The 11682-nt window shown below is 34.9% G+C and overlaps 2 protein-coding genes across 2 annotated transcripts; both read right to left on the minus strand.

Moving 5' to 3' along the window:
* Window positions 1–600: 600 nt before the first annotated feature.
* Window positions 601–6926, minus strand: LOC112736164 (DNA-directed RNA polymerase III subunit 1). The gene is made up of 16 exons (XM_025785501.1): window positions 6828–6926; window positions 6117–6333; window positions 5731–5824; window positions 5207–5441; window positions 4743–4934; window positions 4195–4293; window positions 3650–3853; window positions 3271–3537; window positions 2929–3076; window positions 2651–2802; window positions 2355–2462; window positions 2105–2221; window positions 1890–1975; window positions 1547–1751; window positions 1260–1462; window positions 601–655 (listed from the first exon to the last, which is right to left on the minus strand). Exons 1-16 carry the CDS (start codon window positions 6924–6926, stop codon window positions 601–603), a joined length of 2481 nt encoding a protein of 826 aa, XP_025641286.1.
* Window positions 6927–7385: 459 nt separating this feature from the next.
* On the minus strand, window positions 7386–11531 carry LOC140177406 (DNA-directed RNA polymerase III subunit 1-like). Its single transcript, XM_072210497.1, has 9 exons — window positions 11504–11531; window positions 11012–11065; window positions 10158–10345; window positions 9859–9968; window positions 8892–8988; window positions 8283–8498; window positions 7840–7988; window positions 7605–7746; window positions 7386–7529 (listed from the first exon to the last, which is right to left on the minus strand). The coding sequence occupies exons 1-9, from the start codon at window positions 11529–11531 to the stop codon at window positions 7386–7388; spliced, it is 1128 nt and encodes a 375-aa protein (XP_072066598.1).
* Between the last annotated feature and the right edge of the window lie 151 nt (window positions 11532–11682).

Genomic DNA, 11682 nt, shown 5'->3' on the forward strand with positions numbered 1-11682 from the left:
TCCTTTTGTTTGTGTTTTTTAAAAAGGAATGAAAATCATGGTTAGTCAACCCAATACTAGTGTAACCCCCCTCAAAACCGGAGCAAATAGTAGACCAATACTTTTAGTGAAAAAAAAAAGTTGGCTAGTATTGATTCATAAAAAATTGTTAGTTATCACTTTTCTCAATGACTATATCCACAGGAACAAAAGCATTAGACTAGTGGCAACTAAACTACTCTATGGACAAAACACTAACAATAAAAGAAAATAAAATCTGTACAATGAGGTGCAAAATTAAACTCTCGCGTCCCCCCTTTTCACTTTTTGTTTCTTTCCTTTTCATTTACAACATAGTAGTGTGATCATTTTACCATCAACCTCACCCCTCCTTACCAATCAGCCCTTTTGCAGTGTCAATTGTAAGCAGCTCACAATATTCAACTTGGTGAAAAGCTAGCTGAAAATAAAAGACACAACATGATGAGATTGAATACGAAAAGTAGCAACAAAGGCAAAGACAAGAGAAACAAGTTACCTAATCTTAACAGTCAACGCAAACCCTTCAATTGCACTCTATATCATGCATAATCCACTCTTGCCGCAAAAACATAGACAACTTCAAACATAAGATAGAATAGGAGGAGTTCCTTGAAGCAACTCTGGAGGACTCAACCTGAAAAATGGGAGAGTTTGATAAAGAGTTTTTCAATGATCCTGATTAATACTTCCTGCAATCCCCTTTATCTATCACCATCACTTTTTTATATAAAAAATTTTATGTGCACACTAAAAATTAACCACCAAATCAATCACTATGTATTTGTGTATAAATAAATGTGTTATTTCAAATACTTTAAATGTGTATGTATTTCAACATATATTTTATACGGGTGACTGATTTTTTCTGTAGACGTAGCATGGTTGTTTTCTTATATATCATTAGAAGTTTAGAACAATAAACTGGATCTATTGTATCCAGCTAAATTGATTCAAAAGATGTACCTAAGAGGGAGAGTGATAAATGTCTTATATCTATAGATAATGATTTAATTTTGATGCACACGCTTTTGTTTTCAATACAAATTTATGATTATATTTTCATAATTTAAGTTATTTATAGACATTATTAACTAAGTACCATTCATAAATATACACTTTCACTCAGGCTAACACCAGTAAATAATTTCCTAATTCTGATAGAAATTTTATAGGTAGATTTTGAGTTGATGGATGCACCAAGTAGGGCTACATTCGCATGACATGCATCCTTCCCTTACCTTTGTTTGACCTTGATCATTCCGGTGCCTATCTGAATCGGTATACCCATGATTACGCGTTCACTTACTCCTTCAATCAGGTCCTCTGTCCCATGTACCGCTGCATTGAAAAGATGATCCGATGTCCTCTCAAAAGACGCAAGCATCAAGACACTTTTGCCCATCTTTTGAATTCCGAATCTGGTTATTCCAAGGACTCTGCCCTGCATTAATAAATAACACGAGGAAATATAAGTATTCAGCATAAACTTTATTTATAGTTTTGCTGAATAACTGAAATAACTCACCATAACAGTCATCACATCTGCTAGAAGCATCATATGGCGTATGTCTATACTCATACCGTGACTTCCCATAACTACTTTTATCTCCTCAATGATAGTCCTTCTAGCAGCTTCAATTCCCAGAGACTCACTCACTTCATCTATATGATTACTAAGAGTATTACGTCCATCAACCCCTTCAGTTCCCATAACATCTAGAAGACCCGTGCTGAAGGTAAATACAAAGAAAATAGAATACATGAAAATAAGGAATAAGAAGCAGGCAATGCCGCAACAGCCAAGCAGGTATATATATACAAGGGATTGAAGGAAGCATATGTTATATTGAAAAATAGTATGAACTAACCCTTCCACCAGTAATTTGAACTTTTCAGTTTTTTTCTCTTTATCTTCTTCTTTACTGATAACAACACGTTCAGCAGTTTTAATTCCCTGGAATTAAGAAAAGAAAAGTTAGGTGCACTTTTCAACCTGACAATAAATTTAAATATGAAGATATCAAAACAAACATGGTATATTCTTCATCAGGTATCACCCATCAAGAAAGTCAAATAATATTACCTTCACAACAACTGAAGGAAGCAAATTTTTAAGATGGTTAAGTTGAAATTGGATTTTACTTCTATCACCATCTGGGGGAACAATCCTGAGCTTTTTGATATCTAAGATCTTAACATTCTGCATATCAACAAAGACTTTCAATAATGCAAGCACGAATGGAGAAGTGACTCAAAATTACAAGAGAGAACAAGTAACCCCTTACGTCTTGCTTCAATTTTAGTTTTGGAGTATGCAAAATCGACTCTCTTACAATATTGGCATCTACATGCAGATGTGCATCTCGAATTCTTTCCATGTCAAGCGAGATGACAATTGATGCTGATCTTGAAGTTATAACAACTTTTATACTCTTTGCGACCTGTATTAATTGGCATGACATGATTGTGTTTTTGAGTCACTTTCGTTAAAATAAACACTATTTACAACAAACTTCTGATATAATACCTAAATGACAGCTGAAAAAAATGTAAATAACTAGGTAGAATGTTCAAAGGGTCATTCATTGACAAAAGCAATATTTTTTTTCCCCTCTCTACAGCTGCATACCTGGCCTAAGTTGGTTTTTTCTATGCGACCTTTTACTATCCTTGCGGTATTTGGATTATTATCTGTCTCAAGTATTGCAGTGATAATTGGTGTGCTGATCTTTTTGGATCCATTTATAATTTCTTTGATGCGAGGAACTCCAAGGGTCACATCTAAGATGATAGATTAAGGCACAACTTTCAAAACCCATCAACACATACAGAAAAATTCCAGTATAGTGTCAAACAGGACAATAATGATAATCAAAGCAGGCAACAGAGTCTAATAATAAAGGATACTCATGCTTGCAACCCCAGCAAAGTGAAAAGTTTTCAAAGTCATCTGGGTTCCAGGCTCTCCAATACTATGAGCTCCAATTGCTCCGATGGGAGTTCCAGCCTCAATTTTTTTTGAATGGTAACGAGATAAACAAATATCGAGAAAAACCTGAAATATAGAGAGCATACAGTAAATTGCAAAACAAGAGTAAAGTAAACAACAGAAATATATAGCATAAGAAAATTAGAGTACTGTGTGGAATGTAAATGAAATAAAGAAACTGCAAAACCAACTGAAAGCAAACAAGATTAGCATTGGGGACAAACAGGCTTACGACAATGTAAGGACTAGACCATAAATACCTCTAGTTGTCTGCGAGTAATCCCAGAAATCCTCTGAATAAACTTTTTCAGCTTTTCAGAATCCTCTTCGGTGGAAGGTTCTGTTGATTCTATTTTCCCTTTGATAAAGGATTGAAGAGAATTTACGAAGCCGGCAGAGGAATCATCCGCTGAAGCCTCTTGCTCGACTAACTTGCACATACCAACTTCTGAAAGCTTCCTTTGAACTACTTCATGCACATCTGAGGAAGACAAGATGTCATCGTCTTCATCACTTGGACATATGGCCTACAAAAGAGAATAAAACAGCATATAACAAGAAAAGCCAACTATTTTAGAAGTTTGAGGGAGTCAAACAAAAATAATCAAACCATAAAAACAACAGTATCAGCTTTCAAACCTGGCTTCTCAAAAACAGCCGGTCAAAATTTAGTGGTTTTCCATCTTTTCCTTCCATGCCAGCTGGATCCATGCCATCATCTCCATAACAAAATTGAACAATACCACCAGCAGCATTTCTTACAGTGTAATCATACTGTAAGAACAAATCCTCCAGACATTTCATTAATCTACGAGACATGTATCCAGTGTCTGCAGTTTTAACCTGCAAAGTGACAATTATCACACAAACTATTTAATGAATTTCAAAGTTTTGGATACCAGAAAACAACAATAATAATAAACTAATAACCAACCCAGCAGCTCCTAAATTTTATCAATTTTATTAACATGAACCATTCCCAAGTGAGAAATTTGAGGTCCACTCTTATGACATTCATAATTTCAGATCCAAGGATTTTTTTTTTCTCTTTGGTGGGGTTGTCAGTTAGCTTCTGATTTTAATAAAAAAATAATAATAATAGTAACTGTTGATTTAACTGAAACCAGCTCTGATTGATTATATATTATGCAATATGCATAGTATATTCAAAATATGCACCCTACCGCTGTATCAACAAGCCCTTCACGCCCTCCCATTGTGTGGAAGAAAAACTCAGTAGCAGACAATCCACTGTAAAAAGATTCGGCAACAAAACCTTTAGCCTGCATCAACAGTGACATACCAGTTTTCGATGTCAGAAAACAGAATATGTAATGCACAATAATAGCAATAGCTACACCAGTTCTGGTGTCCGTTACAAACAAATAATATTAAATGAAAACAATATTCTACAATAGTAGTTTACTACTGTCCTGTCCTGATAATAAAGTGAAAACAATTGCTTGTGACGACAATATATGACAAAGCTTCAAAGTTATGTACAAATTCCAAGATAGCTTCTCATGTATAGGTGTGTTACATAAATGTGTATGCAATATTCTGTTTGTTGTTAACTTCACAACTGTGAATCACTTCAACATTAATATTATCAATGAACAAATACAAAAGCAGTATGGATGAAAAAGAAATTAACAAATTAAGGATAAGCGGCAATTGAAATTGTGCACAAACATTTAAAATTCTACTTCTAAATGATGGAAACTGAACATACAGCTGGGGTTTTTGCTTTTCTAGGGAAATGAGGAAGACTACGGTCCACGAAACCATTAGGAGCACGACGACCTCCAACTGATTGTTGACCCACACAAGCAACCATCTGACTGATATTAATTGGAGATCCTTTGGAGCCACACTGCGACATGATCAGTGGGCTATTTCTCCAGTGTAGGGTTTGCATGCAAACCTGGGAAGATTTTATAATATAATGGAGTCAGTTACCGATACAGGGAAAATCAGAATAAATTGCTTTTCTCTTATGTGAAGGATAATGATTAGATTTTTGGAGGGGCACCATTGTATTTTACATGTAGCTTCTTTTTGAAAAAAATTAAAAAAAAAAAAGTAAAGGTGAAGGTAGGGACTATCCACCATTTTGTTGACAATGATCTTAACACTAAGAGATAGATATGTGTGAAAACACAAGGACAGAATACTTCACATGAAAGAAATAGATACCTTTCCTGCTGTATCTCGTATACCATTCAAGACACCAGTTATCAGAGTTTCTAATGTCTGAGCAGCATCACAACCGGCTTTGAGTTCTAGCTTTCCTTTATTGAAAGCTGCTATAAAATCATGACATTTTTTATAATTATCAGATATTGTTTTATCTTTCTGTTCTATCAAAACCTCTTTTGGTTGGACATCATCAATGCCAATTGAGAACCCATGATTTCCGATCCATCGAGCACTGCATCAAAGCAAAAGGATCATATACTTCCTTTAGCTTGGCAATGGATAAAAGAAAAAACATCAAACTGCCTAAACTCAAATATTAGCAGAGATTACATTTGATAACATTTTTGGTTCACCAATGTTTTCTACTCCCTCTGGGTGTGAAACTAATCCTCACTCATGGGACTGATGGAAACAGTTCCCACTTTAAACAAGTGCTTTCCTACAAGCTAACATTGCAACATTTCATCTTATTTATTACCCCTTTAGCACTTAAAACAAACATAATGCAGATATATTTTTACCTCAATTTAGCTACACGATTCATGCAAGCAGCAGCAGCATGTGGTTTATAGTCTCTTAGTAGCACAGAGAAAAGACCATCCTTATTTCCATTCCCTGAATTCATGCTAAAAAAGCAGGTCACCAACTTATATATATATATATATATAAGCATGAAGTAGTGGAGTTTGAAAGAAGTTTGACATTAAAAAGCTACAACTTAGAACAAAATAGGAAAGCAAAAGCATAAAAGATTAACTATGGCACCACTATTCAGAGTTATTTTCAATGTTTAATAGAAGCACGCAGTAGTATTAACAGTTACTTGACAAATCTACATTAATACAACCTTATTGAACGTACAAAATGAAATCATAGATAAGATCAAAGTTCATTTAGAAAAACTAACCTAAAGTCACCTTTCCAAGTTGTCCTGATATCAACTCACTATTGCGAAAATAGACAAACCCATCACTTGGGCACATCGTTTTCATTTCTCGTTTCCTGTCATCAAGCTTTGTACTGTATATTTTCTCCTTAACAGTAAGATTCACATAGACTCTCACATTTGCATTTGGGCGCAATAGAACGCTAAATAACTGTTTACCACTCCAAAGCTCAACTGGCTGAAAAGAATATCGCGCAAGTAAAAACATGCACCAAATATATAAATTAGCAAACATGACTGAATCACCAGGAAAAAGTTTGGTTCATGCAGCTTATTATATCAAAGCTCTGAAGCACTGATCTAAACGAGATACAAAAAGAATATATTAATTTCGGTGAAAGTTAAACTTCATTAATCTAACCACAACCACCATTAAATTTCATTTGGCATTTGGCATAGACCAAATCCATAAATTTTCAAATAATTTAAATCTTAGTTGATATTTGATCACGCCACTTTATTTGGTACACAGTATTGTTTTAAAATATTAATAGACATTGACCATCTACTATATGTTGCATGATCTTTCAAGACTTCAACATAACTTTTCACATTATTAACAGCTTGATTGGCCAAAACTTAAATACTAGAAAAATGTCATTCAAAAATGTAATTGCAAGATATCTCCTACAGAAAGTGGATCACTTCTCTATTTCAAGAATATAAACAAACATGTGAGTATATCTTGTAATGTGTATCCATGAAAGCTCCAACTCTCACCTTAATAATTGCAGGAGTTGGCAGATCAACAAGATCCATGCCATCCCCCATGTATGAGCAAATAAGTGAAAAGGTTGAACGATCATAAAATGTATCTTTTCTAGTTATGAGATAGGAAGAGGTTAAGAAGTCTTGAGTAGAGGCAACCAAAATTTCGCCATTTTTTGGTGTGCACAGATTATTTTGCACCTGAAAACAAGCAAACTCTCATTAGGATCTACATGAAGAGAACACGCAACAAAAAACACATTGTAAAGTTCATGAAATGCTTACAATTTATTGACCATCATATACAGTTGAACGAATCACATAACACATAACGCTGTAAATACTTATAACTAAACAGCCAGATCAAGTAAAAATAAAATATTCTAACCCTATTGCATGTTGGGACTAACTTCTTTTTGGATAAATATAATAGAATGGCTAGTGTTTTTTTTTTTTTTTTTGTGAGAGTGTGTGTGTGTGTGTTTGACAAGTAATCCTCAATGACAATGAGAAATGCTGATTTTACCCCATCAACAAAATAGCCTCTGTCCGTGCTTCCTCAGTCTGTGGCACATGTAAGTTCATCTCATCACCATCAAAATCAGCATTATATGGGTTGCAAACAGATTCATTGAATCTCAAAGTTCTCCAAGGCATAATCCTCGCCTGCATATGCAAAAGAAGACTCATGCAATTTGTTCCAAATTTGACATTATTGATATACAAAGTTCAATGAATTACCCTATGACACATTATAGACATCCGATGCAAGCTTGGCTGCCTATTAAAAAGAATAATGTCGCCATCTTCCAAATGACGATCAACTATATCACCAAATTTCAGCTGGTCTGCAAAGCGCTTCCTGTGAGGAACTCTTAAGGTCCTGGAAAATTATGAAAATAGAATTAGATCATTAGCAAAACAATATAGCTGGCTTGAGATTAATCAATATAAGGGAAAAAGAAACAGCAAAAACCATGTGGAACCCGAGGCATCTCTATATTGTCTTGCACCAGGATACTTATCAGGACCATTTCTTATACACTGTCTCAGCTTTTCAATGTTGTGATGTGAAACACGCTCAGGATAACTCAATATACGAGCCATAAGCATGGGTACTGCAACCTGAAGCAAAAAAACAAGTCACAGTGCAAAAACTTGTAAGAACCTTTGAGAAGGGAAGGCACTCCAGGGTCTTATGGTTTTCATGGAATAATACTTAGGGAATGTGAATTGAGAAATGTGCATCGTATTGGTTATGTCACAGAGAAAAAAAATGAACGAACTGTGTAAGTAAGAAAAATAAGCCTGTACAGCAAACATCACATTGTTTTTTGTTAAGTAGATATTCAGGTTATTGGCTCATGCTTCGTCTAAAAGATAGAAGATATAATATATGCCAAGCTTCGAATGTCTCACCTCAGTAATCTTTAAATTAGGATCCGGTGAAATAACTGTCCTGCCAGTAAATTCAACACGTTTCCCAGATAAGTTGCCACGAAAACGTCCCTGCTTCCCTTTAAGGCGTTGAACTAAACCCGCCATTGTCTTTTCCCGTTGCTGGTGGTATGGTATACCACGAACCTCACTATTTATGAATTGAGCAGCCTCAAATTGAAGCGTTTCCCAACCATCCTAAAACAAAACCATCAACAAAATCACAACCGCAATACATCGGAACTAAAAGAAACGATCTCGAGATGAAAGAGAATATCAGAAGCGAGCAGATAAAGTAAACTCTATTATTCACATATGGCAACTTGTGGACATGGCAAATGCCACTGCCCGAATAGGGATAATTCTACACCCTTCGAAGTGGAGACATCTCATTGACAGTATTCTAGAATAAATATGTGTGGATAATCCAAACGACTAACCACATACTATATAATCACATTTAAAGCACACATGAAAAATGAGCTTATTCGATTATTCTAAGCATGTAACATTTTGGAAAACCTGTCATTATATCAATCAACAAGTCCTCAAAGTAGCAAAATTTTGATCACTCAAAAGGCACATCTATACCAGAGATCTTAATGAAGCAATTTCTTCTAATTCTTGGCGCACATGAGCATTAGCTTGGACTATTTGCTTTAGCCTCTCTGTTACATCATTTTCATTGCTGCATAAATTAAGACAATAACCACAACATCAGTTTTCTTTTTTTTTTTTTCCCTTTTTTTTTGGTTTTAGGAAAGGCTTAAAAATACAGAGGATGGTTCACGAATCCTCCTTAAAACAACAAAATAAGGTTAGGCTAAACTTCCATCAGAAAATACAAGCATAACCTCGTATGATCTCTCTACTCAATCAAAATGTGCAACAAATAAAACCCTTTAAAAACATGATGATGGAAGGTAATTCTACAAGAAAGCGCAGAATGCAATCCTAACGCAAATAATATTTGGACGTCATAATTGCCACCACCAACAGCTGTAAATTCTAGCATTTCACTCTAGCTAAGTACACTGTATGCTTTCTATCAAAGAATAACACCCTTAAACCTTATTGCAATGTGATGGTTTGGAACAAACTGAGTTTTGCACAACTATAACATATGGTAAAATTGCTTTTAGGTTCTTTATAATTGGTCAGTGACTTCAAACACTTGGTTCTTGGGAATAGAGAAATTTTTTCCTCTACGTTCACCTGAACTGGAAGTTAAACATTCCTTTAGCTATTAACGAATGGAATTTTATAATTCTAATATGGCCACTCACACAACAGCTCTTTATGCCTCAAGTGCTACAGTCAAAATACCCACTTACTATATTTTAAAATTTATTCAATCACAGATAAGGTGGACAGAAAAGGTATTGACAACTCAGGAATGGCAGTAGTTTTTTATGTTTTCCATAAACAAAGTGCACAACACTAGCATATTTGCAACAAGTATACCATCAGATCATAAATATAAGAATGGCATCAAAAAGTTAACGAAAGGGAAAAACAGAGAGAGATGTCAATATAGCCGAATACATGTTGGTATTACCTCTGTGATCCATCCATTATAACTGAAGGTCGCATAGCCAATGGGGGCACTGCAATGTTTGTAACGATGAGTTTCTCTGGTCTTTCAGCAAGATAAAGTAATTCACAGTCCTACAACAATATGTAATAAATTATTCTTACTAGAGTGTTAAGTAAACCTCTGCATGGCATGCAATATTGCAATCTTTGAAAAATACTCTACTTAAAAATTCTATTTCAATCCACACTTCAGAATGAAGTGATGAGGAAAACCAAGCCCAAAAATAAAAAGAAACAACCCGCATATGTATAAATTTTCACCTCATCCAGCATCCTTTTAAACAGGGATAAAGCTTGGAATGGGTTTAGAATATGAGTATCCACAGCGCTGGTCAATCTAGATTCTCTTGCATGTGAAAGTGCTGTTTGAAATTCTTCAATGCTACTATCATTACATTTTGAGCGATCATGAGTGATTTTTAGCGAACCCACAAGCTTCTTTACCGAACCTGTATTACAATAGCCATCATCAATATCATCATACAAAATACAATAAATGCATATCTTAAGAGGCAACAAGCAATACAATAATAGTTAATTCTCAATCCTCTCAAGCAACATGGTAATTTTCTATAAAATTAAGAAAAAATCATAATTAGTTCAAAAGATGGTTGTCTAATATCAGCAACATTCCAAGCAAGTCAACAATAGAATCCTTTTGAGACTATGTTAGTCCATTGCTATGTCAATTGTTATGTAAGCTAACACAAGAATTGAATCAAATTCCCAAAGCCTAAACTTGTTTAACAATGGGGCCTAACTTGATAATAACTCACACATGGTAGCCAATATGTAAATGTAATACAAGGTTGTTCGTGAGTCCTTAAGGTTCAAAAACCCAGCACATCGAACATCTATCTAGCCAGGCATTGATTTTTGCATTGCGGATAGTGGTAATTTAAAATGCTTAGATTCAGATTAAAACATGGAAATGGAATTGCCATAAGTGACAGCCTCTCAATCAATAATGTGGGTACAAGAGTTGTTAGAACCAAGTAAAAAGCTTATTTGTTTGATTGCTAGAACTGAATGGATCTATTAACCCTAAAAGCTAATTGATAGGGTACTTATAAACACTGCCAAGCCTATGTGGGACCTTAACACACTACACTCACCCCACAAGCGAACAGATGGAACGTAACGTTTGCCCGACTGAATATCTGTGGTGGCTGAACATAAAATGTAGGATACATTGATACCATCTCAAAATTAAATACTTTATTACTTTTCAACTTAGTTCCAAAAGCTAGCTCCCAAGGGGGGTTGCCAAATAGTTATAAAAGTTATATAGGCCTTAATTCTGGCAAATGTGAGACTGTAACGACCATATCATACCAGAATTGACCACTTCCCTACCCGTTTAGCCGTTATAGGATAATTCATATAGTGTCATCTGTCAAGACAAGAGCATGGAAATCCATATTCCGTACATTACAAAAAGACCAAGAAAGAAAATGGATTCTAAAATATCTAACTAAATATGTATTATTGATTGAAAGAAAAACTTATACCTAGTATGCAAGTTTAAAACAATTTCCAATGACGAAGTTGAATAAAGTGTCTATTGTTAAAAAAGGGGGGAAGTCAATGAAAAGCATAAAACAAACCATTCTTATATCCACATCTCGAGCACATTGATACTTTGCTGCATGCCTCTACAACCTTTTTCGCTAATTCAGCCTTGCCAGTGCATCAATTCTGGGTCTTCTCATTTTTTTCAACGATCTTTACGTATATCTTCATTGAGAAGAATTCGAGCACAGCACTGTAAAGAAAGCATTAAAAA

Source organism: Arachis hypogaea, chromosome 13, assembly GCF_003086295.3.
Source record: "Arachis hypogaea cultivar Tifrunner chromosome 13, arahy.Tifrunner.gnm2.J5K5, whole genome shotgun sequence".
Classification (NCBI taxonomy): Eukaryota; Viridiplantae; Streptophyta; class Magnoliopsida; order Fabales; family Fabaceae; genus Arachis; species Arachis hypogaea.

Coding starts and splice junctions, on each gene's coding strand:
- LOC112736164 (XM_025785501.1), bottom strand. CDS start 6,926: ATGGGGGATGGCATGGATCTTGTTGATCTGCCAACTCCTGCAATTATT. Junction 3,077..3,270: donor TTACTCGCAGACAACTAGAG/GTATTTATGGTC, acceptor TCTATATTTCAG/GTTTTTCTCGATATTTGTTT. Junction 2,463..2,650: donor AAAAAACCAACTTAGGCCAG/GTATGCAGCTGT, acceptor CAATTAATACAG/GTCGCAAAGAGTATAAAAGT.
- LOC140177406 (XM_072210497.1), bottom strand. CDS start 11,531: ATGTGCTCGAGATGTGGATATAAGAATG. Junction 7,747..7,839: donor GATGCCTCGGGTTCCACATG/GTTTTTGCTGTT, acceptor ATAATTTTCCAG/GACCTTAAGAGTTCCTCACA. Junction 7,530..7,604: donor TGTCTATAATGTGTCATAGG/GTAATTCATTGA, acceptor TTGCATATGCAG/GCGAGGATTATGCCTTGGAG.